Raw genomic sequence first — 22310 nt, forward strand, 5'->3', positions numbered from 1 at the left:
GTAAAGCTAGGGCTGTATCAAATGATTAATAAATATACGTAAAGCTGGAACTGTATTGAATGAGTAATATATATGTATTCAATTAGATAAAGCAAAATTTGAGAGCTTGTTTTACGACAAGGACTTTCACTGCAGGGGTGGGGTGGGCTGACAGGTCTAGTTCGATCTGAAGAATATTGATCTAATAATAGTTAAAACTAAGTTACATATGAGAATAATAGAAATTCGAATAGAAATCGTTAAGATTTAGGGTAGAGGGTTACGGGCATCAGGGTATAGGGCATAGCAGCTGTATCCTGTATAAATATACCCTTTTAGCAGCCTAATCATTACCGATATCTTCTGCTACTCGTTTCTATCATACAATACGTACTACAGTATGAACACTTCTTCATCCATTCCAAATGCAAATGAAACTCATCAGGACGCTGGATCCTTTCCTGTTAGTTAAACATCTATTTTATGAATTATCTATACTAACAATTTTTGTAGATCGGTGTAAAAATTTTTTATATTGACGGTCAAGGCAGATGTATCTATGGGATTGTTAAATGTCACCAAGCCATGCACGTAAGTTTATAACATTACTTGTCATTTACTATACCTGATTGGGGCTCCAGTGTACACTTCTTCTGCACATAAAACCTCTCGACTCAGATGGAAAAGAACAGAACATGACATGGATTGTACCGTAAGTAAAATATATTTATATTTAAACATCTTTTGTTAAATTAATATTCTGTTTAAATAAAGTTCCTATGCAGTCATTTGTGTATAGTCTGTATATACTCGTTATATATCCAGTACCAGAGGTTCATATGTATCCATGATGAAAGAAAATGTTAATCAAATATCAACGAGTATACAATATTAGAACACGAATCTGATGAATAGGGTACGCGTTGGCGAGTCAGTATGCTCACGTGACAGGTTTATTACATAGTCAGATAAAGGTCGGCTATTCGATCTCCTTTGTCCGATTAGATTACTAAATACTGATAAGTCACTGATGTAGCCACAAAATATAAATGCATGTATGTTTCTACTGTAGAGCACCAGTGAACAAACAATACTTTACCTGTATATCGATTACTCATGCACCGATACCCCTATGCTCTGTACCAGAACCATGCTACAGTCACTTTGCATTATACTGGTATTGACTTATGTCGGAAATATGAACCTTGGTTAAACCTTCATTCGATTACCAACAGCAATGATAACTACCCGCAATGGACCCAACCGACCTGCGTGAAATATGGTACCACTTTATTATTAATAATTCCATGACCTGACCGATATTCATCGCAATCTAATATCTAATTACATATATCATACCCTATATCCGATTATAATAACCATGTTTTTGTGAAATAGTCGTAGCCCAACTCCATTTATTTTTGTTGATATCAGGTTGTATCTCACATTCTCTCCGCTTCCCGGGGTCGGACCGCCATATACGGACCCTTCCAGCTTCCGCACAGACAGCCAATGAATCGCTGGACCAGTCCACTCCACACGAGCTAGACGAACCCCCCCTCAACCTCACAGCGTGGATGGGTCCGACATCTAATCGAGTGTCGCGTGCAACACTGAAAATGAAAGCATCCCCGTTGTGAGGCCCTCCTCCGTATGCCAACCATCGACCACACGGTGAGAGTGACGATTTCACATAAAATGATGGACTCCCCCAGAGACTGTCGCATGGGTTTTGGCTACTGTAGACGTTTAGATCCAACACACAATACACATATATCCTTGCATCGGTGCCAAGTCCGAATATAGTACCGTCCGATTCCTTGACCCCCGATACCAGCGACACAATACCCCTAGACTGGCGATGGTTGTAGACGGTCGGGTCCAAACTAGAGCACGAGAGGTAGGTATTAGTCGATCTGAGATCCCATAATCGAAGAAAACTACCAAAAGACAATGAGACACACTTTTCTATCGTCTGATAAAACACTCACCCATTCGCGGAACAACTACTTATTACATTATAAGTGGCAGTGTCTTGCAACACGAGCCCCGTAATGGTGGGTTCCGGAGAAGATCCTACAACCTGATGGGCATGAACGATAGTAGCGACAGACCTAAGACCAGTCGACCCCGAAGATAAACGAACTGATGGATTCATCCGTAAATCCCAAAGGGATATAGCACCATCTCTACCTCCGGTGTACACAAGCGACTCGCTCATAGGATGCCACATGACACATTTAACCGGCTCGATATGTCCGTGTAACCAATGCGTTATAACTCGATCTTCGACGTTTACGACAAATGCACCGGGATGATCGTCTCCCACGTACCTTGAATGAGTAGACGTACCAACCAATAACGATGTATCATCCCTCTTCCATTTCAAATCGCTTATGTAGGACCGATGACGTATAACTTGCCGTCCCCTAGGTTCTACGCGAGGGAAGGAATACGAAAAATAAAAACCGACATAGAAGTGCTGTGACCAGAGAGAATTAAACGCACCACGTTCCCATAAACACCTCCGTCGTGCGTCAACGACCTTGATGGATCCCTGGCAAGTGCCTATCGCAAGAAAGGACTTGCCACTAGCTTTAGATTCTACAAACAAGTTCGAATTATACGCTTTGATGAGCGTTGTACTATACATACCATTTGAATACGAACAAACGGATTGTCTATCACGCAAGCCGCACTGGTAATCAACACAGTTGAGTGTATCAAATATATTTGAAGATATGAACGAATTTAAAAAAGGAATCATAGAGGCTGATACATAAATAAAATAAAAATTAGCAGAATGTTAAATGTTCATTCAATAGAAATACTACACCTCTACAACTGATTCCATTTATAACAGGATGCAGAAGACGTTGGAACTGACCAATGCGGTGAAAGGTCGACGCGCTGTATCCTTTATCGGTATCGACAGGGATACCTTTTCTACACATATCAGGGTCTGACATGATTAGATGAACGATAAATTGAACCACGAACCTTTATAACTGAAATGGTTCGAGAAAATAGCATCATATAGGGTCGACAAGAACGACACACAGAAATTGTTCATCCAATTACCCGGAGAAGAAGGATCATCCAGGATCAGTCATTAGTCATGATGATTATGCTTAACAGGTTCGATGACAGATATATGACAGTCAGCACGACCGATAATTCACGAGATAAGATGTAACCCTGTGATTATTTCCACTACAAGTAAAACGATCGACAACGAATCCTTCGAGTCATAAACACACATTGCTAAATATGTACATCTTCACTGTTTATGGAAATCGCGAGTTGATAACTCACGACAGTGACTTGCTACCGAACAGGGCAAGCTCTCTTGCGTCTCTTACAAATACGTTACACGTTCTGCTACCCATGGAATACATGGCTCCTGATTCTACGCCATCCAATTTTAAAAATTGTATAGAAAAGCGGATGCTTACAGAAGGTTTGGTGGGAGAAGTAAATGTACCTCCTTTATGGGATGCGGCGGTCTCCATATGTGTTTTCTTCCTTTTCAAACGCGAAAGTCAGTACAATAGACACAGGACAAGATGAGCATATAGTACCGATGCCATTGTTCTTTCTAAACCCATCCTTTTTTTATGTTCATAGGATTCAAAAAACAAAAAAAAAAAAAAAAAAAAAAAAAAAAAAAAAAAAAACGATTTATGTCTTCAACCAGATGGCAAGGCACCAAGTACTCTTGACCACCTGGACCAATAATCAACCTATAACCTCTCGGCACTGGCGAAATTAAGATGACACTAGTAGTAGGAGTTTTTTGAGGAGGTATACTCGATCAGCATTGACTTTTTAAAGACGATGATACTCGTTTCCATTCCATGGAAGCATTTAGGCATTAGAAATTTTTCATGGCTCTTAGAGTAAGCCTTTAATAAGGTAGGCGGTACTATAAAGCCTCTTGTATCTAGAGGGCTAGACGATTTCGAAGTTTTCAGTCAATCCGTAATTTGTAAAGCTCGAACTTACTAAGCAATTTCTATTAGCTTTGAAGGGAATGGATACGTTTCAAACGTAATCAAGTTATTGGTGTTCCTTTGATCTTTTGCGAAAGTTTCTTCGATTGCGGTGAACATTGTTTAGCTGTCACAAGTGGAAACGAGCGGTGTTGCTTTCAAGTTGGTTGGCGTTAAAGTACTCTGTTTTATATTAGTCCGTCATTTACAATAGATTCTGTTGTCATTCGCATAGAATATTTGCGTCGTGTTTCATATGACTAATTAGTTCTCAATAATGTAATGTGTATATGTTGTGAGGATTAGACTCCTTCTAATTACAGAGTTCTAAATGTTGCTGTGGTTATCCTGTGGACGAACATAGAAATACCATTAACAATCGGGTAAAGTCGTAGAGTGGATAGATATTGCATAAGTGTTGAATATTAATCTAACATGACACCAATCAAAGAGTTCTCCGAGACTGTTCAGTGTACTAATCCGTGTATACATAATATATGTTCGTAAATGAAGCTATCTATGTCCGGCTATAAGTTTTGATAAGTGGGTCAAATGGTATGTAAAAGTCCCCTCGTTCCATAGCAATGGTTTACTGATTTACATTTTATAGTCGTAGGATGGCATGACTACAGAAAAATAGCTAGACATTCCGTGAATTACTCAAGTCACGAGGAGCCTCGAAAATCACCCACTTACATCAGCAGACATGTTCGGTTTGATGCGTTCCCAGGACCTATGGCCTTGCTGTAAAGCAAAGGCTACCCACTCTTAATTAAGGATGTTATGACTAGAACTTTGAAATAATTCAATTTGAGTTAAACGCTTTATCTTTCGGTCAAGTCCCTTTTTACTCTACTCACTTCAATTGTTAAATTGCATTATAAAGTGTCGATCAATGCCTTCACTTGTATGGCCTTTGGAATGAAAGGAACGCTATTGTCGGATCCCTTGGCGTGGAACTAAGGAAACGAACCACCATCGGTGCCGAACTCGCGGTGAAGGTGCTATTACGGTGTTCGAGAACCGCAAGCTCTAAATCTCGAATTCGCTTGTCAGAACTCAGGTGCGTAATCACCATCACAAATTCATACTGCCTCCGAGCTATCGGTTTCCCAGTATGGAGACCTTGTTAAGTCGTTTCTACCTTTGAAATCTGTGGAATAAATTGCAAAATCCCAGCTTCTAGGAATATAAAGACTCCCTAGAGCACCATTGCATTGCTAAATCGTTGAAACGGACGCATTTCTGACTTGCCAGAGTTTTATGAAGCTGAATTTCGTCGTTTACAGCTCGACGAGTTGACTTGACACCGCCCCGGTGGATAATTTAAGTTGGAGTCTCATTCACATTATTGTATATAGATGCAAAAAAATGTATGTTATTCAAGCTAGTATATAGACAATACATTGTCTAACACTGACGGCAGTTGGTTTAACACAGAATTACTCACTCTCGGTGAAGCGTCGACTTGACTACATGTTCAGATCTCCAGACGTTTGCGTCAATGATATCAGGACCATACATAATTTGGTCAAAAAATGGTTTAACCTGACTACGTAGGACCCTATACGCGTAGATTTGGTTATTTTGGCCCGTCAAAACTGTTGTAGAGGAGAAAAACACTCAAAATATGCCAATGTCCTGCTAATTCACGGCGCTGAAGAAGGCAATGGAGGAACGCCAATGGATAGCTCCGAGGCAGTATGGGTCTGTGATGGTGATCACGCACCGGAGTTTTGACAGCAAATGTGAAATTTAGAGCTTGCGGTTCTCGTACACGCTATGCGTGTTTATGAAGCTCCCGTGTCGACATGCATCTTAATTATTCTATGATAGCCCAGAATTTGCTTTTCCTTGACGAGCCCACATCTGGTCTTGACTCTCAGAGTGCCTGGAACATTGTTGCCTTCTTGCGAAGCTTGGCCGAACAAAGCCAGGCTATCCTATGCACGTAGGTAAGCAGCTATTATCAATTATTTATATACTGATCTGTCTTATTCATTAGGATTCATCAAGTGAGCTTCTGCGGTGATGTACCTCTTTGCCATCTTAATGATTTTTTTTTTTGTCAAAAAACCTTTCGCTGAATTGTTCCATGTACGTCGTTTGACACAATTTTATTGTACCTTGACTGACCAAAATTTACCAGGTCTTCGATCGCTTCCTTTTGTTGAGGAGAAGGGTGGCTAAACAGTCTACTTCGGTGACCTTGGACACAATGCTGAAACTTTGCTGCACTACTTCGACTCCAACGGTGCTCGCCCATGTCTTCCTGAAGAAAATCCGTGCGTTATTTTTAACCGTTACACTGATGCCTTATCCTGATCTATCTCCGTCTAATTTCTAGTGCCGAATATATGTTGGACGTTATTGGTGCCGGAGCGACTGCCTTCAGCAGCATCAACTGGCACGAAGTTTGGAAACGCTCCCCGAGGCAGTCAGGACTGAGCAGGAAATCCAGGAGATCCATACAATTGGACGAAGTCAACCTGCTGTTGAAACTGATCTCAGGATTGAATACCCCACCCCATGGCGCAACCAGGTCATCGAACTTGTCATTTAAACAAGGAGCTGCTGACCATTACCGCATCGCCAAGCTCATCCTCAATGTTGCTGGTGGCTTCTTCATTGGTCTGTCTTTCTCAAGAACCAGGACAGTATACAAAACGTTCAGAATTGTATATGTGTAAGTCTTGTTCGTTTTAGGATTTGATCTTCGATCTCATAACCTCCTTTTACTAGACTGTTTACATGCTTCTCGTCTTGAAGTTGGTTTCAATTACTTTGTTGAGTTCACGAAACTGACCAATATTTCTACAGTCAACCGTTGGTGAACATGTTGCAAGTTCCCTTCGTCGCTACCCGTACTATCTACGAGGTCAGGAAGCACCCAAGCGGAATGTACAGCTGGACCGCCCACATCATTGCCCAAATTCTGGCTGAACTGCCATGGAACATCCTGGGATCCTGCCTTTACTTCCTTGTTTGGTGCTGGACCTCCCGCTTCCTATCTGGTCGCGCTGGTTATTTGTACTTGTCTGTTGGAGTTGTGTTCCCTCTTTACTACACCACCATCGCCCTAGTACGCAATGCCTACGGTCTGCATTTTTTCAGGCATGGCAATACATCGGACTCGGAGATATAAATAAACGCAGAATGACGTTAGGACACTGCTCATCCAGGCACTCCTTACATGTTGCGTCGTCATAGGTGTTAACATTCGTCAAAGGCATGCTCGCCTGCATCGCATCACCCTCGCCAAGTCCCGCGACCGACGTTTGCCATAGCAATGCTCGCCTGAATTGCATCACCCTCTCCAACCTGAGGTGACCTGCAATTCATTTCGCTGAGATTCGGCAAAGGCTCACACGCCAGAACATGTCCGTTCTCCATGCCACTACTCGCCGCAAATACGGAGAAGTCTTTCAGGGTTTCTAGGCATGGGCCCAACATTGTGGCGGAGAACGGCGAAATAAGAATTGGCGATCCTGATAATGGACCTTTTAACCTGGAGGATACAGATCCAGAAACACTGATAGAATGTTCGTAATCCATCCCTTAATATAAGTGATATTTTTACTTACCTTGTTCCAAGTGTGACGCTAGTGACAACTGTGGCTCGGAGAGTAATAGCAGTTCCGTAGCGGCACACGGAAAAGGTTTCGAAAGGAAGCTTAGAGGTCGAATAGACAGGTTAAAGTACTCTGTATTCGATGCTTTTCTGTAGCTACTACATAGCTGTATTTATACTGTAAAGGATAAGGTGTCCAAAAGAAGTAGACGAAGAAAAAGATAAAAGAGGGTTAATTGGGAAACACATGAAGGTGGAGTATAAGTCAGTTTCAAGGGGAATAGAATGAAGGATTAGGAACATAGAATGAAGAAAATGAGCTAACGGGGTGCGTGTATCGGGTGGACGGAGCGAAGGTGAAGTCCACAGAAACGAAAATTAAAGATAAGATAAAAAAGAGGATTATCGGGGTGTGGGAAACAGACCGGAACGTCACACCAAGTCAAACGGGTCCATTGGCTACGTGCCAGAGCACAGTTCCACAGATGGCGAGAAGAGGCTATGCTTCTTGGGTACGAAATGGACTGAACGATGAGATATTTCCTACGAAAGGAGAAATAGTGGATGAACAGTGCAGTAGCGGCAATGGCTGGTGATGCCTCTGCTAATGACGTGGTACAAAAGGGGCGAGCAGCCTATGCCAATCGCCAAGCAGCCATGTGGGGTGACTTGGCGAGGCGAACAGATTACCTATTTCGTATTACCAAGCCTGGCTATAAAAAGGGGTTAATCTAAAAATAGATATGGTTCAGCGTAAAAAAAATTGAATCATGAATCTTGAAAAAGTCCAACACATCTGCGGTGACCGTCCATGACGTTTTCTTCAATCGATCCTTTCGATCTACATGGTTTTGCATCTGAATCGGCAAAGCAGTACCGCGAACACATACAAGAGCTCGTCTACTATGGGGAATCACGATTAAAACGAGCGGTGGACGAGATTTTAAAAAAACCGATGGAAGATCAAGCTCCATTCCAAAAATGCCTACGAAAAGAACTGGTTAGTAACTCAATTAATGGGATACCTTTTACTAATGGTTTTACAGCATTACTTTTTGACTTACGTGGGCTTGATCACATCAATGGGACAAGTTGTTGATGTACCATTTACGCTGCGTTCGTTGGCATTTTCTTTAGGGAGAATTGCTCCAGAGGATCTACCCATGCAATTCAACGTCGAGTTCGTGCAAGCGCTTAACATAACACGCGATGAAGACCGTGGGGAAGTAGTAGCGAGCTACAAAAGACCGTGGTGGGAAGAATTCAGGCCAAGTTGGCGATCTGTCATAGACGATGGTTCAATCGGCGAGTGTTTATCACACCACAGGAAACTAATAGGAATAGAAAATAAACATCGTTTTATTGAGTCTCTTGGTAGCGATATCACTCCATCCTCGTTTGCCATGACACCAGGAGAGCGAATGCTCTTTGAACCACTTCAGAACGCTCGGCGAACAATTATGGTAATGACTGAAGCTCAAACGAGCCATCAGAGTGTCATTTTCAGAAAGGCAGAGGAATACTGGAATCTGCATGACGCTTCGAAGGCCGAAGGGATGAATAGGGACCATTGGAAAATGGGCATTACCGAGATGGGTAACAATATTACGGAGATTGGAGGTGTTGACTATGTTGATAGGTGCGTGTTTCTGCAGAGGAATAGCGTTCCAGCGGCGTTGATACCGAAACACCTAAGAATAGGATATCAACACCGGCATTTCAACGTGCGACGTCATGCAATGACCCGCCTTTGGTTCGGGATTCAAAACACCGTTCGAAAGACTGGAAACCGTCAGAATTGGATGATGATTACAGTCTCTCCCCGCTTCCGTCCCCTGCACTGCTGTACCGCTCAGAATCAATCCAAACCGATCAAGGCACCGTGCCTGTAGAAACTGTACCGCCCCATTCTGGTCCTGATATCTCGTGTGGTTCGCCAGAAGAAATGGGCGATCTTTCTATGCAAGCGTCACTATCACCAGGTTTTGCTAGCGCACGGTCCCGCGATGAAATGGCAGAGTTGTACGAGGATATAAAGCCCCATATCCAAGAACCTATCCAAAGTTACTCGCCCGAATTCCACCCACCCATCCGTATTCCTTTGGCAGATGAATTAGGAGATCTTTTCAGGGACATCCCTTCAACTCCAGGCCGATCATTTGATATGGAGATACTGGGGATACAGTCTCCTAATGTGCTCGCGACATTATACGAGGAAATAACACCCCAATTCGGCATAGATCGCCAATCCTCGCCGGAAATCAAAACACTTCGCCTGAACCCTTCGGCAGATGATTTAGGAGAACTTTTCAATGATATTTTACCGCCCTCAGGCCTCTCTATCGATCCTGATATTACTGCAACGCGACCTTCTGATGTACGTTCAACGCGGGACGAGGATGTAACGCTCCAAATTAACGTAGATCGCCAATCCTCGCCGGAAATCTGCGCACTTCGCCTTAATCCTTCACCAGATGATTTAGTAGATCTTTTCAGGGACATTCTACCACCTGCAGGCCTGTACCCCAATCTTGATATTAATGGAACGCGGCCTTCTAATGTGCCTGCAACATTGTACAAGGAAATCACACCCCAAGTCGACGTAATTCGCCAATCCTCACCGGAAATCTATGCGCCTCACCTTAATCCTTCACCAGATGAGTTAGGAAATCTTTTCAGGGGTATTCTTCCACCTTCAGGTCCATTTTCAAATGTCGAGTATACTGGAACTCAGTCTCCGCAAGAGTGTACAACAATGCGCGAGGATTCGACGCCTAAATGCTACCCATCTCGCCACATTGCTTCGACGGATGAATTAAGCGAACTCTTTATGGACATCCTACCTAATCCAGAGCCTTTGAAGAGGTCAGAGGCCCAGACCCCCAATAAACGTTCAGGGTTTACAGAAGATACACCACCCACGTATCATCCAAACTGTTATATTTCATCACCGGACGAATTAGGAGAGCTTTTCAGGGACTTAAAACCTGCCTCAGAGCTGTCGGAGAGCCCTAGTGCCTACGTTGCACAGTCCCCAAATGACATTGCAGCACTTTGGCAAAATACTAACCAACCCAATAACCATTCACCTCGCCATAATGCTTCGCCAAATGAGCTGGGGGCGTTGTTTCAAGGTATTACACGGCTCGCTCAAACGACGGATAATAGTGCTAACACAGCACTGCAAGGTACCTCAAACGTCATGTCTCGTCCACCAGCCTCGAGCAATATTCATGAAGATCAAAGTCTTTCATTGGGCAGTAGTAACCATCTGAATGGGCTCCCTTCCAAGAGGCAAAGACGTCAAAAATAAGCCCTAACCAAACTATCTCTTGCCCTCTGTAACATTAGACAGAATAGAATAGAAGTATTAGAGTACAGAGTATTTAATTTTTTTTTTTTTGTGCTCGCTGCATTTCGCCCCATTATGGGCGTACTAGCTTACACCGGGGCGAAAAACCTGGGTCCGCTGAATACGAAAACCAGACGCTCAGTTCCCCGGGTCCGCTGAGCTGTAGCCTGTGCACACCAGATACACATACTCCGGACCCGCTGAGGTGTGACCATACACACATCTATTCGACGGATCGACATGCACCACTGACCACAGTACGGCCTTTCCTTGTGTCTTACCATACAGCACACTGTTACACTGGAAAAGACTAACACACTCGATGGAATTGTAAATTTCTGTGTATCAGAGGGATGTTGTAGAGTATACGTACAAGCAACAGAAACTCGAGATGATGGTAGAAAGAGAGAGAGAAGGAATACTATTCTGAACAAGTAAAGGATAAACAGAAGACAGGCTGAATTTATAAAGCAAAGAACCAAAATCAGAAGCTAAGTAAGTTACATAGCCTACGTAAATTACCGATAATACAAGAGATATTGTCAAGCGAAACATGGTTGATTCAAGAAAATGTAGGACCGGTGAGAAATACAAGACGTGTAATCTGGGTAAGAGAAAGAGAGGCACCAAGTTCGCCTGACCCTGCTCGGTTCGCATATGCTCGGAAAGTCGAAAAGTGGTCTTACCCTAGAAATAGTGAAGGAAATGAGCTTGTAATAACTCGATTTCCATTTCTGTCATCTTGGTCTGGGAAAAATTGGCGAATCTGTGCAAAAAGCCGTGTATATAGTCGGGGGTCCATCGAGAAACAGCGTAAATCATTTCTTGCTTTGTAATCCCAAAGGCATGAAAGTCCTGCAAAAGGTGTATCATGGAAGGGGAACAGGAGTCGAGAAAGGATGCAATTGCATCATTTTCATTCGAGTCATAACGCGACGGTGGGCGGGATACGGTATTGGCTGACGATGAGGCTGGAAGTCTCACTGTTAACTCTGGTTGGGATGATGAAATTACCATACATACCATTGACGTTCTCCTCTAATCGTGAATCTGAGGAACTCGCCGATGTGGAAACCAACGGAACTATTTCAGGAAGGGTAAGTTTACTACGGGCTGGTCCGGGCATCTTCAATGAATTGGGGGTTGGGTACACCTTTAGTTGGTAAAAAAAGGATGAAGGGCCGTTATTTACTCACCCCTTTACGCTTCCGTACATTATAGCGCGCCATCTCAAGTCTCTCAATTATGTATTGCTCCACAAGATCAAGTCTTTCACTTTGATCATTTTGCAGTGAGTGGTTAAAAATATCGGGGTATGCTTTTAATACCTGTAGGAAAAAAAAAAAAAAAAAAACTGTAGTAAGTAAAGGTCCATGCAAATTAAACACATAGTCCGTGCCCACCGTTTGACGAAACAATTTCCGTTGTTCAACTTGAAGAGAAGGTGGCAAATCCAATGTTAAGCAATCCTGCCCAATTTTAATGATGTCGTTCTGTGAAGCAATGAGGATAATGTGCATGAATAGTATTGGAAATACTAACGACGATGTCCGAGACTGCTTGGTCATTATTCAAGCATACTGAGTTAAGCATGGCTTTTAGCTGACGCTCGCCCTATGTCATGCACTGTTAGTGTGTTGTACATAGTGGTGAATAGTACTGTTGTACTTGGCCTGTCTCTGTCTTGCTCTGAATTGTTTGCATTTCTGGAAGATATGGGAGGGCTTATTGTCTGTTGGGGAATGATAGAGGGGCAAGGGAAAGTTCAAGTTCAACTTTACGATCCCTCTTGTATCCGCCAATTTGACTGTGACGCTGTTCAATCGCTGTTCGGATCCGATATATCTGATCATTCTGATGTGTGTTACTTTTTTTTAAACTCACCTGTCTGTCACCGTGCAGTGCGGCGCATTCAATGAATTTATTTTTAGTTTCCGTGGGCAGAGGGAATTGCCATCGCCGGAAAGGCTCGGGTACAAAGGAGAGATCGACATTTACAGTTGGTCTGTTGGAGACTGTGTTTGATAGTAGGTTGGGATTGCATTGGGTGATGAATGTACCTTTTGGTATTGAGGTATGTGTTGGGTGAGTATTTTTGATATTTTGTTTAAAATTACAACTTTAAAGATCTTTCAGGGAAATTAATACACACATTCAATTGGACAAGCGCAACCAGCTGCGATTACACGCAACCATTTCAAACTGGAAGCCATAATCTGACACTGACTGATGTATGTTTATTCATGATGAAGGGGAGACACTGGGTAAATTCTGTATGACGTATACTTTTGTTGCCACGTATGTAAATCGGGCATGGGTCAATGACAACATCTACCTTATTGTAGGAACCGCTAAATTCCTGCGAGCGGAACAACGACTTAGCAGTTGTATGAATCACCCAGAATGCAAGACTCACAAAACGACGAAGTCCAGCACCTTGGCGCCCAAACCCTGCCAAACATGTGAGAACACGCCGCGCGCTTGTCAGTCAAATCACACCCATCCCCTGTCTGGCGTTTCCATCCCAATGTTTTATCGTCCATTTTCATTCTCAATACCTTTCCACAATTTCATCTTCCTCCACTATCTACCTATCACACTCGTCCTTGTATCTATCACACAAGAGTTACTCAACTTACAACCAACCGGGTAGCAGTGTTTTGTTTGTTCATGAAGCCGGTAGATAAAAATTCGTAAATAGAACTAGTATATAAGTAGTCGGGCAGTCTGTGAAAGCGGTAGTGGAAATTTACCCTCGAAAATTTGGTTTCTCTCCGCTCCTTGTACGTTCTCAAAGCTTAGCTGGCTATCGAAGAAAATCTAGCAACGCTACCTAACTCTTGTAACCCTACTTGTAAGGTGAGCCGTTGCTACGCACGGCAGATACGAGTCCTTGTGATCAATTCCGTTGGAATTTATCAGACATGTCGTTTAGGAGGGGCAGCATCCAGTATATTATAAGATTGTAATAGCTCCATCTAACTTGAAGACAAAGACTGGACTGAAAAGAATGAAATCACTAATGTTTAAGTTGTCCTATTGTAGATTTCCGAAGCATATTTCTCAAAAAAGTCAAAAACAAAACGAGATGTTAATATACAAAACATGTATTTGATTCGTTTTTATTTCGCGTATATCAATGGCCTCCAGCAGTGTAATCAACTAACTATTCATGGATTCTAGCCTCTTACAGGGAAGGATAAGCGGCATCCCAATCTAAAGAGAAAGCAATAGTCAATGCAGAAGCCTCTCAAATTCCAATGACGAACGACTGGAAATAGGATAAGAACTTGGCAAACGTCGATTCTGTCGACGTGCCTTCAGTTAAGAAGAAAAATGGAAATGGAAAGGAAACCACCACCACTAATGCTAAGAGTAACAAAAAGGCACTTACATCAGACGATCTGGCTGCAAAAGAGACCGAGAAACTGCAGGTACAAGGGAAGCGGACCGAAAGTAAAATTCTCATAGTTAGTAGTGAATTTTTGTAGATTCAACAGAAAGGTTGTATTATGGTGAATTTACATGTTTTACACTCATCGTTTGAAGAGTCTAATACTCTATCCTATCGTCGTCATCGTCTTCCTGTGCTCGTCTGGGAAAAGGAAGAAGATTATTTGAGAAATAAGGAAAGTGGATGACAGGATTGGGGTTTGGAAACCACCTGGCGAACCAGATCATCATTGGTGTATGTTGAAGGTGTGGTGTGAGGGTGGGGTTCGCGGAAATTTGAATGCATGAATTTGACAAGACTGAGATTGTTTGTGGATAGTGTTGCTGTGATATTCTCATCTTTCATCTTGCCATCGGTGGGTTCTTCGCCGTGGCGAGCTTCCAGATTTGACGAAACGTCCTCTTCGCCAAAAACCTCAGCCACATTTGACTCTGCATGCGAGGTCCCTTCTTGATCTGATGTTCTCAAGTTGGTGGCGACGTCAGTCTGGTCTTTGGCGAGTTCAGTGTCTTTGGGCGAGATGTGATGGCAAGCGGGATTACATTGTCCAAAGTCAATGTCAATTAGTACTTAGTACATAGTAGACATCCTAGTGTAGAAAGGTGAGGAACGCTCACCCGTGCGTCTTAGCACATCGATTGCTTGTTGCACGATAATAGATAGATTACAAACAAAAGTCAATGTCAATGGGTTGATCCGAAGTACCTCCATACCACTGGTGTTGGCTGGCTTCTAACTTTTCCCGCGAATGAACAGGAATGTAGGGCATCTTATCAGCATCAATCTCCGCCGAGGAATCCGAATCCTTATCACCAAATTTCTCGCCCTGTTCGTCCTGTCCGCCCTTCTCGCCTTCTTCGCCGTTCTCGTTCTCTTCGCCGTTCTCGTTCTCTTCCCCGTTCTCGTTCTCTTCCCCGTTCTCGTTCTCTTCGCCGTTCTCGCCCTCTTCGCCGTTCTCGTTCTCTTCGCCGTTCTCGCCCTCTTCGCCGTTCTCTCCCTCTTCGCCGTTCTCGTTCTCTTCGCCGTTCTCGCCCTCTTCGCCGTTCTCGCTCTCTTCACCGTTCTCGCCAATCCCGGTTTCATCACCAACCTTGCCCGAAGACTTAGAGAAAAGTCCTTTGCTGTCAAGAATTTTGGTTTGAGAGTCAGTTTGAATTCCTTGGTCCTTTGTACTCCCGCGGCGAAATGGGCAGGGACCTTCTTCCCCTCTGTGGTAGGTATCATCGTGCATGTTCTCCATCGTTATTTCAACACCGACTAATTTATGAAGGACATCACTATGATAGGAATGCAGGACTTCGAATTTGTTTGAGAGCATGTCTATAGCAGCCATGGAAAACGCCATTTTCGCTGCAATATAGTCGAAGCCATGGTCGTGATTAGCCAATTGCTTGTCGATTCGCTTCATGACTTTGTTCATCTTAGTGATATTCTTCTCTAATCGGGCCAGGCGATCTTCATTAGGGTAAGCTTCATTATCTGCATCTGCTTTGTTGTCTTCCCAATTGCGAATATATGTCGGCCGTGTAGGTAGTGGGCCTGCTGGAGCACGAGCTTCACTTCGCGCCATATCTTCTGCCACCCATGCTTCCCAATTCCTGGCAAATTCTTCTACAAAGATGTAAGCATACAATTTGCATAATACTGGATGAATTCTTACCAATGTCTTTAGCCGCTCTCGCAGATTTCTCGGGAGGAAGTGAGCTAGACGATGCTTTGGGTGGTGCGGTGTACCTTGGTATGGCTTCCCATGATTTGAGTACGTTCTCTGTTTTGATCTTAGCCTCAGTGTAGACAAACTGATAATGTACCTTACCCATAGGATGTTTGTCTTGGTTGGTTTGGGAAGAATTGAGGTCTGCGGTCTGCTCGGATATAGGTTGCTTTCCATTGCTGTGCTTTGGATCTCTCAGCGCCGGCGAGTGATGTTGAGGGTCGTGATGGCCACAATTTTCATCTGGTTCAGGTGAGCCGGTTTCGCGTTTAGGCCTTTTTTGGCGATGCAATGGTTTTCCATGTTTTCTAGCTTCTTCAACAGGACCTGTGATATCTTCGTTCGCCTCAGGCAGCCTCCTCACAATAGTATCCCCTCGATTGTCACAGCGAACCCGATGCGAACCACAATAAAAGCAAGAGTACCCTTTATATGTGACACGGCAATTAATATTGCGATCTGCGCACTGAGCGCAGGGTTGGAGATGGACATAGTTGGTTGGAACAGGAGGTGTGCGATCCTGCTTTGTTTCAGAGCGGCCTTGCACCTTTATGTTCGTTTTAACGTTGGAATGTGGGGCGGGTTCTGGAGTAAGTTTGCGACCAAAGTTTTCAGTAGACGTTGGACCCTTTGCTACTGCTGCCATGGCTCGTGTGATTCGTTTTCCAGATGAAGTGTCCGACGAGGGTGCAGGTGCTATAACACGAGTGTCTGGCGGATTGATATTAGAGGGAATATCTGATGGAACATATCCATCTTCGTTATTGTTGTCGCTTGAGTTTTCAATAGATACAAGTGTTTTTGGTGGTGGAAGTTCGGGGCTGGCTTGCCTGGCCTGTTGCACTCGACGTTTCTTAAGTGGAGGTGACGGTTCTCTAATGAGTGCGGAATGGTTTGCACTGTCGTTGACGATTGTCTCTGCGACTGTCTTGGTTTTCTCAGCGCTACTAGACCGCGAGCGCTTATTGGCGACTTGGTGTCGAGACTTTCTTGTCGTGCGTCTTGGACCCTCAGAGTCTTGGCGAATTCGGCTGCCCTCGCCATCCACATTTTGGCGAACGTGCACTTCTGAATGCTGGTCATCCTTGCCTTCTAATGTGGGCTTCTGTACTGGTTCATCGTGCGGATCATCGATCTCACGTTGCAGATTTTGGCAGTATTCGAGAAACTCGTGGCTGCGATGCTCTCTCTTGCGGAAAGCGTGTCCATAAGCACTCAGAAAGGCGAAAAGGAAGTTATACTGGGGCTTTTCTTTTTCCTCCTTGAAGCGACCGCAGGTTGTGGCAACCGCTTTCTAAATTGTTGTCTCGGTGTATGGTCAACATGTAAAAAGAATATAACTCACTGCTGTTTCCAAGTGCGAATCCATAACTTTAGCAACATCACCATCGACAAGGCTCTTCCGAATTTTTTGATCAAGTATCTTTATCGCCTCCTGGAACGTTGATAGATTATGGATAGATTGGAGCTCAGTGGATTCAGACATTATGGAAGGATTTGGATTTGAGGTTGTATCGTAGCGGAAAGATAGAATTGTAATGTCTGACAAGCTAAAATGATTTTCTCGCGGCTGACGCCGGCATGCTCGATCAGCATTGACTCTGCACTGCTCAATCAATTTGTAAGGTCGATTGTCTGGTTGACATGCCTCCTCAAAAAAACTCTTACTACTAGTGTCATCTTGATTTCGCCAGTTCCGAGAGGTTATAGGTTGATTAGTGGTCCAGGTGGTCAAGAGTACTTGGTGCCTTGCCATCTGGTTGAAGACATAAATCGTTTTTTTTTCTTTCTTTTGAATCCTATGAACATAAAAAAGGATGGGTTTAGAAAGGACAATGGCATCGGTACTATATACTCATCTTGTCCTGTGTCTATTGTACTGACTTTCGCATTTGAAAAGGAAGAAAACACACATATGGAGACCGCCGCATCCCATAAAGGAGGCACATTTACTTCTCCCACCAAACCTTCTGTAAGCATCCGCTTTTCTATACAGATTTTAAAATTGGACATATCTGAAAGGCTATTGGCACTCAGGATTTGGCGCAATTAGGGCTACATGCCGATGTCATAGCTCTTCAAGAATTGCTTGACATTTCGTAACAGGACGCAGCACATAGGCTTTATCTGGCCGAAATAGAAAAGTGCAAAATGGGACATCAGACATTGGTTGCACTCAGACGCATTCAGGAAGATATTGATAAATGTATAAAAGGGTTCGAAGATTATTGTAAGAAAGGAAAATGAATACATAATATAGTTTTTTTATAAAAAATATTAAGTGATGAGGTGGGCGAGCCGGCTGGCGAGCACGAAAATAAAGGCGAACGGTATATTATTATCATTTTCACATATCGTTTTTACGACGTAAAAATTGATGAGCGCCAGCAGTGAAAGTGAAACATTTGTATCGTCAGGCTTGACGAGGGTAAAAACAAAAGAAGGTAACAATAGATCTAACCAAGTCGTGCCACATTACACACTCACGTCGCTCTCCCCGCCAGTGATAAGTAGTGACTGCGCTAAAATTTAATGGAAAAGAGGGCTTGTTCAGAACCATTCAAAAAAAGGGATATGGACCACAACGTACCACCTGCACAATCTGCGACTTTGCAGGTTCGGGTATGTTGTCGATATGTTCCTGAGTCATACCCAACACTATCGATATAGCCTATAATATTCCCATTCACAACCACAACAGTGTAATTGAAAAGAATAGAGAAAATTGCATGTAAAACGGAACAAGTCATGAGGAAACATAAGACAACCTGTCAGTAAACAAACACTCACACGTTGTTGTTCTGGATCCATCTCCACAAATGCCGTTGCTATTTGCGCAAGCTGTTGTTGCTGCTTTATTAACGGAGGTTCGACAAGTGTAAGTGGGGAGGTACAAGGCGACAACGACGGGTCGTGGCAGATCCTATGTAACTCAAGGAGATATTGGGCATGCGCATGGGGTTTTACGGCAATCGACGATTGCTCCCGTGTCGTTGGCATCAACTGACTTGAGGAATAATGCAGGCCATGCAATGGGGAGTATGGCGTATACAGTGGGTATTGGCTATCTGAACCTGTTGGTCCTTGGTCGATTGGAGATTGAGTTAGAGAACTACCAGCCGCAGCGGGTCGTCGCGAGGAAGCGAGCATACGTTCAATCATAATTGGATCAACAAATCGATTCAGTACGAGGGAATGGCAAAGTGCGTAGGCTAGCTGTGGGTACCTAATGAGCAGCGTTCGAGCTTTTTCAGGATATGTGATCACGAAAGCCTGAAAATGAAAAAGACAAAGGTTCCAATCAATACAAAACACCGCAAACAATGACGTTAAAACAGAAACTCAAATTCCGTTGCTCACCTTCATCTGAGCCAGGGCCTCGCGAACTTTACTCTCCGGTAACTCAGCCACGATCCATTTAATGTGGTCAAGTGCTGAAACACCACTCGGGATGGTTATCCCAGGTGGGATATTCGCTAAAAATGTATCATTGTCATTCCACTGCCCTTTACCCCCGTCATTTGCATCCAAATGCATTCGGCTACGGTATTCGGATGACCCAGTGTAACCCCTATCCATTATACGGCCTCTAACAGTCGTTTTTCCTTCCAGAAGAGGGTCCAAATCGGCCAAATCGACACGCAATGAACGACCTCCGCAGTCCGTATTATTGAGATTACGAACAGCCAAAAGAGCAGTCTCGTGATCTTTGACATGAAAAGACAAGTGTCGCGTACGTGTGGTAGATATTGAAGCAGAGACAATGCAGTTTGCAGTTTCGGTGTTGATATACAAGGACAACGGGATGGGGTCGCGAATTAAAGTTTGATACGCACATAACAGTAAAGTATAACTGATTGCGCGGGTAAAAGGATTTCACATCAAGGAGATTTCAATGGATATAGGGTATACACATAACCATAACGGTCGCAGTATTCGAGGTAATCGAGCCAAGAACAAGCCGTGATTTGATTTTTGTTATGATTAGTGCGTTGTACACACATTGAAATATATTGGGTTTCACGAAGAATGTATCATTCGAAAAAGGATGCGGCACATTGTTGTAATTCGTGGATATGAGGAGTGAGGTTAATTCTGGGTAAGTTAAGTAATTCGAAATTCGACACTCACGCGTTTGGGTGTATTTGAGACATACAAGACAATCGTGACAACAGAGTTGATATAATCGCATCCCATTAAGTAGTGTAGGAATGAATAAAAGAGAAACTTAAAGATCAGACATAATACGTGTTGATAGGCAGGAAGAAGCGAGATAGAAGTACCTGCAAATTCACAAAAGCCATAACCTTTTGGTTTTTCTGTGTCTCTGTCGAAGGCGAGCCTGTATAGAAGAGTGTATAGAGTTTAGTTGTAACCTCTCCCGAACAAGAATACGAAATACGATACCTAAATCCTACAACCTGACCAACAGCCTTGAAAATAATCACAATTTGTTCTTCTGTCATGTTAAAAGGCACATTGCCAACTTACAGGTCACCAATACGGACAGAGAAATGAGACGAAAAGGATTTGAGCACTCCAATAAAATACGCACCAAACACCACACGACTTTTGCTGTTAGACATAACAATGTCACTGTACAAACGTTTTACTGGAGCTTAATATATCAAATGCAGAGCAAGTGTCGTCAATCAATTGATTTACCGTAGACGTATCTTGTGACCCTGGAATATACCGACGTACCCGATGACTGTAGAATTGTATTTGTAGACGGGAATGTCTATGTATATGGGAACGTCCGCACTCCAAACTCGTCTACCGAAGGATATCCGAACCTTCGCACGGTGCGTTCATCGCCTTTCACAGATGCCATACAACCCGATATGTTTAGTGCGCCACAGAACAGGATAGCCCATCAAGAAACAATAGTAATAATCCATTTGGTTATATACTGTCAGCGCATCGGCGTCAACCATCATTTCTCACCGTTTACTATACATACACAAAGTCCATCAGAATCATCATGTAACTTATACTTCAACATGCCGTTGAATAGTCTACGCAAGATCTGCCAACGAACTAGATACTTTGTTCCATCCAATCTCAGATTATGTAAAATCAGAGTCATCTCGAAATTCGTTCAATTGACCAGACTGTATACAAATCAAAGTTTAGCTAAAGGACTCGGGACTCAGATGACTACTGGCTCCGTGTTAGCTGTCTTCTCTCGATTTACGAGAAAACGCAAATGCTCGCCAGACCGATCAAACCGTATTCAATGATTCTCGGAGAAAACCAAAGAAAATGATCTACAACGGTCTATCATTTACGTAATTTTTGAGTCTGACTTTGAAGCTCTCCCCTCCCCGGGGAGCTCCTCTATGGGCTTGTCCGGAATTCTGTTGATTTTTGGGTATCAAATCCGCGAAACCGGACATACCTTCTCAGCAGGTGTACTTCCAAATATGGAAATTTCTCTCCCTGTGGGTGTCAATCAGTCGATCGACACCGACCAAATTATAGCAAAAAAAAAAAAAAAAGTACGGTAATGGTACTATTTGATGACCGTGTATGATGAATTTCTTGTCTTTTTCTCTCTATTTAGACTCAATTTGAAATGCGAAAATATTCTTTGATGGTCAAGAATACGAATACTATACTTTTTATTGTTATTTCTTATAGGTTCAACTAGGATAACCAATTGAAATCGAATCATCTCTCAAGAGTAACCCAAACTAGTACAGAACAACAAAAAGTCTGTTTTGAATGTCCGAAATTACATGGAAAGACTATTAATGCCATTATCAAAATCTAAAATGAAAGACTGCGAATGCGAGACTGAAGCCATTCCAGGATCAACGTCAAGACCTGGTTGAAAAATCACCAGGTCTTTGGCGACTCTGGTAACGTCTGTATCAACAGGGCCATTGAAATGCATCTCAGATACGAAAGGTAAGTGGCTCATGTCACTAACGAAACTGACAGATCGGCACAAGCCTTCTTCGTTGGGTGCTCTGGGACGGTTGAGGTAGGTACCCTCAGAATGAATAACTGACCCAGATTTATGGCAAAACCGTAATAGTTCGGCAACTTTCGTGTTTAAATTTATATAAACATTGGAAAAAATGTCCATTTTAATCGAAGTACAAGTTGTATTTGTTTGTTTACGGGGTGCTCTAGCTCCGGTGATGTGGCTGTAAAAAATTGGATCTCTGGGTTCGAAGCTGTCGATAGTGAACCGAGGACGGGCTTTGTGTTTATTTTGGTAGTCTGCGATAACGTGTCGC

General features: G+C 43.2%; 6 protein-coding genes across 6 annotated transcripts; 2 read left to right on the forward strand and 4 right to left on the reverse strand.

Moving 5' to 3' along the window:
- Positions 1-1339: 1339 nt before the first annotated feature.
- JR316_0012425 (Cell division cycle protein cdt2) lies at positions 1340-2212 on the reverse strand (the record flags this gene model as incomplete). Its single annotated transcript, XM_047898050.1, has 2 exons — positions 1340-1919; positions 1971-2212. 2 exons carry the CDS (start codon positions 2210-2212, stop codon positions 1340-1342), a joined length of 822 nt encoding a protein of 273 aa, XP_047742939.1.
- A 3570-nt stretch (positions 2213-5782) lies between these two features.
- On the forward strand, positions 5783-7258 carry JR316_0012426 (Brefeldin A resistance protein; the record flags this gene model as incomplete). Its single annotated transcript, XM_047898051.1, has 7 exons — positions 5783-5922; positions 5977-5986; positions 6121-6260; positions 6319-6649; positions 6714-6739; positions 6792-7053; positions 7127-7258. 7 exons carry the CDS (start codon positions 5783-5785, stop codon positions 7256-7258), a joined length of 1041 nt encoding a protein of 346 aa, XP_047742940.1.
- Positions 7259-8353: 1095 nt separating this feature from the next.
- JR316_0012427 (uncharacterized protein) lies at positions 8354-10855 on the forward strand (the record flags this gene model as incomplete). The annotated part of the gene is made up of 3 exons (XM_047898052.1): positions 8354-8542; positions 8589-9181; positions 9244-10855. 3 exons carry the CDS (start codon positions 8354-8356, stop codon positions 10853-10855), a joined length of 2394 nt encoding a protein of 797 aa, XP_047742941.1.
- A 726-nt stretch (positions 10856-11581) lies between these two features.
- JR316_0012428 (uncharacterized protein) lies at positions 11582-12462 on the reverse strand (the record flags this gene model as incomplete). Its single annotated transcript, XM_047898053.1, has 4 exons — positions 11582-11749; positions 12091-12222; positions 12283-12387; positions 12433-12462. 4 exons carry the CDS (start codon positions 12460-12462, stop codon positions 11582-11584), a joined length of 435 nt encoding a protein of 144 aa, XP_047742942.1.
- A 2006-nt stretch (positions 12463-14468) lies between these two features.
- On the reverse strand, positions 14469-17548 carry JR316_0012429 (uncharacterized protein; the record flags this gene model as incomplete). The annotated part of the gene is made up of 5 exons (XM_047898054.1): positions 14469-14489; positions 14568-14857; positions 15021-15959; positions 16009-17356; positions 17408-17548. The coding sequence occupies 5 exons, from the start codon at positions 17546-17548 to the stop codon at positions 14469-14471; spliced, it is 2739 nt and encodes a 912-aa protein (XP_047742943.1).
- Positions 17549-18537: 989 nt separating this feature from the next.
- JR316_0012430 (Cleavage stimulation factor subunit 2) lies at positions 18538-20528 on the reverse strand (the record flags this gene model as incomplete). The annotated part of the gene is made up of 6 exons (XM_047898055.1): positions 18538-18579; positions 18653-18733; positions 18847-19335; positions 19423-19769; positions 20346-20404; positions 20470-20528. The coding sequence occupies 6 exons, from the start codon at positions 20526-20528 to the stop codon at positions 18538-18540; spliced, it is 1077 nt and encodes a 358-aa protein (XP_047742944.1).
- Between the last annotated feature and the right edge of the window lie 1782 nt (positions 20529-22310).

This window comes from Psilocybe cubensis, chromosome 12, assembly GCF_017499595.1.
Source record: "Psilocybe cubensis strain MGC-MH-2018 chromosome 12, whole genome shotgun sequence".
NCBI classification, from domain to species: Eukaryota; Fungi; Basidiomycota; class Agaricomycetes; order Agaricales; family Agrocybaceae; genus Psilocybe; species Psilocybe cubensis.